At 40.4% G+C, this 5,222-nt stretch overlaps 1 protein-coding gene across 1 annotated transcript; it reads right to left on the bottom strand.

Annotated features, from left to right (window-relative positions):
- Nucleotides 1–1,089: 1,089 nt before the first annotated feature.
- LOC104430047 (AAA-ATPase At3g50940) lies at nucleotides 1,090–4,198 on the bottom strand. Its single transcript, XM_010042822.3, has 2 exons — nucleotides 3,075–4,198; nucleotides 1,090–1,643 (listed from the first exon to the last, which is right to left on the bottom strand). The coding sequence occupies exons 1-2, from the start codon at nucleotides 4,113–4,115 to the stop codon at nucleotides 1,164–1,166; spliced, it is 1,521 nt and encodes a 506-aa protein (XP_010041124.1). The 5' UTR covers nucleotides 4,116–4,198; the 3' UTR covers nucleotides 1,090–1,163.
- Between the last annotated feature and the right edge of the window lie 1,024 nt (nucleotides 4,199–5,222).

Here is a 5,222-nt window from a genome sequence, read left to right on the forward strand (position 1 = left end):
TCCCTCTCTATAATTCTCTTTTTCGCTTTGTTCTTAACCGGCCCGTTGCTATCCTCAACATTTCTTGGCAGCTCCTCCGTTGTACAGCCATTTTTAGCTATGAGCACGCACCACTTCCAGTGTCATATTACTGCGCCCCTCAAACACATTGATCATGGCCAATCTAACTATGGTGGAAGTGAAATTATAAAGCAAAATGAAAGCTTGCGAAAATAAATAATTTAAAAAATATTTTTTCAAAAAATGATTGCTTGTATCTTTTTAAATAATTAGTCAATAGAAAATGTTTTTATTATCGACATCAATTTATGTTTACATATTTTCATGAACAATGAAAATATTTCTTATTTATTCTTAAGCGATACAAGCAATTGATTTTAGAAAAATGTTTTTCAAATTGTTCATTTTTTGTAAGACAAACGAAGTCAAAATAACAAGAAATTATGAATGAGCGAAAAGGGAGACCATCGGATGATTTGTGTCCTAAGTCCAAGATAAAATAGAGTACCATGGCAAGTCCTGGGTCTCATCCTATAAGATTCACAAACATGAATTTTGAGTCACGTGTAAATTTTTGGATCAAGAACAATTTGGGAAGTTACTAATCCAGAACATAAATAATTATAAGAATAGGAAAAAAGATACTAAAAGTGTGATAGATTTTGAGTTGAATGTTAAAATTTTTCAAGCATTCACTTCAATGCCATTTTGGTAAAAAAATAAATAAATAATCAATTTAATGCCATTGTCGATTTAGATTGCCATCACCAATTTGGATTGCAGGAAAATCTGATGTAACTATATTTTAATATATTTCGATCAACGTGACTTGCCGCCAAAGTGAAGTGAACATATATAACGGCAAAAGACGTGGGATTTATTTGTCCCAAATAAATAGAGTCGTGGAATACTGTCGACGGTGGTGGTCGATGTGATGTAGTGACGATGTCGAAGCGTGACAATAGCGTTGCAAATAAAGCGGTGGTGAAATGTGTTGATAGCGGTGGCCATGGAACAGCGTCCATGAGATTTATGGAAGAAGTTACTACTAGAGGATATGAAATGAGAAATTTTATTTGAGACGTCTCCTCTGCAAGAAAGACTCAATGATTATTATTTGAATTTTCGAGATAATTATAGTACAAAAAGCTTATAAATTGATTTTAATTTTCCTCATCATCTGCATATTTGTCCTCCTCCACATTAATATTTGGAACCTCTCGCACCTCCACTTTTTCCTCTTTCTCTGCTAACAATTCTTGCTCAGCCTTCTTGGCTTTGAGCTCCTCATTTTCCTTGATTTTCTCCTTCATGAACTCAATCACGTCCCTCAATGCATCTTCGGGCTTCTCGCTCTTCATCAGCTGCTCTGCGACTTCAGCTGGAGTTACCTCGGCGGTGCAGACCAAGTCTTCGATCTCTTCAAAGAGTACGTGAACCTTGATCCCGAGGTAATTTGAAGCCAAGAGTCTAAACCCACATGGGGTGCAATAAGACATGTGAACATGGACGTCCATACGGCCCGGCCGAAGAAGTGCCGGGTCAAGCTTTTCTTTGTGATTCGTGGTGAATACTATAATCCTCTCATCACCACAACTCGACCAGAGTCCGTCGATGAAATTGAGGAAGCCTGACAATGTGACCTGCGGCATGCCAAAGTCAATGATCATCAACAATTGGAGCAAATAGAAAGGGTACACATACAATCCGTCGATGAAATTGAGGAAACTTGACAACATGACCTGCGGTATGCCAAAGTCAATGATCATCAATAGTTGGAGCAAAGAGAAAGAGTACACACACACACACACACACACACACACACACACACACACATATATATATATATATATTTCACTTAAAGAGAAATCAGACAAGTTTATGTCTATACAGGGTGATTTGGACTATAATTGTGCCGTTGACTCGATTGTCGCTATTTGAATTTTGATTTCCAGCTTTAGCCGTGAATTCAATTTGCTTGGCACTATCTTTCCGCACTTTCAAAATGTAAATTTCATATTGATGCATGTGTTCGTTCAAAATCCAAAAGTACAAGCCAATAAATGTGGTATGAGGATTTCAAGAAATTGTTTATTCATCCTTTTTCTCTCATTGCAACTTCAATTTTGTCATTTTCCCGATAGTGAATAAACCCATTTAAAACCGAAATATATTCTCTGTCCCACAATCAATCTTCGTGTTTGGACTTCATTAAGGGTCATATTAAAATATTAAAATATTAAAATATTAAAATATCTAATCATGTATTCAATTAACAGTTTAGGCTTTTGTAATAGTTAATAATAATCTCACAAAATTTTACATGATTTCGAAATCCTTAATTTGTCTCTTTTATTATATAATTTTATGCTTAATTTTAAGTCAAAATTAAAACCCAACTTAAGCTTTAGGGTCAGTGATAGAATATTTTTAGATAATAAATTACGCTTTCCTCTTGAAAACCAAGGTTCATTATTCTCCGTTAATGTTTGGCTTCTAAGTGGGTCGCAAGATGGATCCACGCATAATTTATTTTGTCCAAAACTGTATTATTTATCACATCTGGACTGACGAATTCAACCATTTGAAAATTTCATAGTGTCAGTGTAAGTTGGATGTGTATATTTTCTTTTTCTAACCCATGTGACGGGGTTCCTTTTCCATGTCCTGCCATGTCACATACTTAATCACCCTTTAACATCTGAGCACGACATTAAATTAAACAAAAGATTGGATCAATTTTGATATGTTTGAGAGTAATTAGATCAATTTATCTAAATAAAGTGAGAGGATTCATGTCCTTTTGAAAACCTAGTTACTGATAAAATCTCCAATTCTAAATCTCTCTATCACCACCAACACTGGCAAATTCAATTATGAGTCGTGTGAGTAAGATTCTATGCTTGTGCTTGGTGTTCTAGTTTTCTTTCTATTGACAATCTCAGGATCATGACATGCATACACTTGTGAAATGAACCGTAATTCGCTTATACTGCTTAACGTACAGGACAGATATTTTTAACCACCTAATGATAAAGAAAAAACCTCAATAATCGAGGTATGAAGAGATGAACCTGGTTCCCCTGCTTGCCTTGGGGTGCGGGGTACGCCGCCCGGGCCTCAGCCATGCGGTCGTGGAACTCGATGGTGCAGTCAATGTCCTCCACCACCAAGATCGACCGGTTCGCCGTTGCCACCAGCAGCTTCCTCAGCTCCGAGTTCCGGGTCAGCTCCGTCAGCTCGAGGTCGTAAATATCGAACTTCAAGTAATTCGCCATTGCCGCAATCAGGCTCGACTTCCCCGTCCCTGGCGGTCCGTACAGCAAGTACCCCCTCTTCCACGCCTTGCCTACTTTCCTGTAGAACTCTCTCCTCTTGACGAACCTCATCAAGTCCTCCATGATGAACTCCTTGGTCCCCGCCTCCATTGCGAGCGTCTCGAACGTCGCAGGGTGGTCGAGGTTAACCGGGGTCCACGCATCGGAGAGGCTGTCGTGATAAATGTTCTCCCAGCACGGCGTGAACAGCTTCAGCGTCTTCTTTTCCTGCTTCATCAACTTGGCCTCCTCCACCACGTGGGGCAGGTACGTGCCCATGACCATGTCCTTGTGCCTCTTGTGGAAGCTGAGCTCGAAGTACCGGGTTTCGGACTCCATGGCAACCGGGCCCTCCATCATCCACCACCCTTGGTTGGCTCCGACACTAGTCTCGACCCTCCTCGAGGCCATGACCCACCTGAGCTTGACGCCGTCGAACATGTCAACGATCTCTTCCCACGGCTCCATCGAAACGTTGAGGTTGTCCTCGCCTTCGGGCTTTGCGACCCGCAGACGGCGTGTGGTGGGGGAGGTCTTGGCGGACAGGTAGGTCTGTGCGGCATCGTAGATCTGGTTGCTGACCAGACCGTCGTACTCCTTGATGACGAGGGTGAGCTGGGAGGAGAAGCGGGCGAGGAAGCCCTGGAGGGCGGAGGAGAAGTAGTACCTGAGGTCTTCGGGGAGCAGGTCCTGGGTGATGGAGCGAGCGAGCATCACGGTGGCCGTGACGGATGCGGCGGCCGAGAGCACCGCCTTGGCCGTGGCGAGATTGGACTCGGAGGATGAAGTTGACTCCATCGAATAGCCTTTTCTTCTGCCCTCTTCCTTCTTCTAGACTGAAAATGAAGTAGATCTTTTGAGACGATGAAGATGCCTTATATGACGCTCCTTTTTTTTTTTTCCTGGCGTTATATACGTCTTGTTTCCTTGGCCATCCAGGTTGAATAGCTTTGGAACAAACCTCCAAATTGAGGAAACATCGTGGCTTTGTTTTGTTGTTGACCTTTCTTCGTCGGGTCGATCTCTCACATCGAATTCAGATTGTGCACTTCCCGAAATTTATCAAGAGCCTTGTTTTAATAAACTTTTGACATTTGACATTTGTTTTCCTTCCCCGATGCGTAAAGTGCACGACTTGATTGGAAGACCCATCAGAACATGATCTCAAGGCTGGGAACGCCAACGCGTGATGGTCACGTGATGATGCTGACGTTAGCAAACCACTGGTAACCAATTTGCTAATGTCATCAATGACCCAACTCGATTGACTATTGGACTGGTCTAATTGGTCAGACTGGCTAGGAGCCACATTGGCTTGCTAGAGCGTGCACCACATGCGCCTCCCACAAAGGCAAGGCATGTGGGCGCATGCTAGCTCCGTTTGGAGCATGCTTGGTGTCAATGCATTCATATTAAAGTGCTTTACATTGTGGTATGGTTGTTTTATATGTTTGAGACTTTTTACAAGTATAAAAATACATATGAAACCCTAAATTTACATATTTTTGGAGTATAAGTGCATTGATTATTCCTTCTAATCTGTATTTCCCTATGGTTTTGGACATACATAAGTTAGCCTACATGAAAATTATCACATATAAGTTGTATAGAGCTTGGTTAAATGATAACACGTATATGATTTAACGTGCTAGCAATTTCCTAATTTCAAGCAAGCTTGAATAACAGCTAGAGATCCTTGATCTTTTTTTATTATATTATGAATTTCACTTTTGATTATAGTTGTTGCATGATTGTTTTGTACATTGGTTCATATCATGCTACATCTTTTTTTTTTAATGTTTAATTGAAAATATGATAATTATATGAAGTCATGTAATTATTTTTTCTAGTGGGAATTTATAGGTTGGTAGAATTCGAAGAAATTCTCATATAGAACTTAAAATT

This window comes from Eucalyptus grandis, chromosome 9, assembly GCF_016545825.1.
Source record: "Eucalyptus grandis isolate ANBG69807.140 chromosome 9, ASM1654582v1, whole genome shotgun sequence".
Lineage (NCBI taxonomy): Eukaryota > Viridiplantae > Streptophyta > Magnoliopsida > Myrtales > Myrtaceae > Eucalyptus > Eucalyptus grandis.

Excerpts from the sequence above, each read along its gene's own strand:
- LOC104430047 (XM_010042822.3), bottom strand. The coding sequence starts at position 4,115 with ATGGAGTCAACTTCATCCTCCGAGTCCAATCTCGCCACGGCCAAGGCG. Across the intron at positions 1,644-3,074 it reads AAGGCAAGCAGGGGAACCAG|GTCACATTGTCAGGCTTCCT; the intron begins GTTCATCTCTTC and ends GGCATGCCGCAG.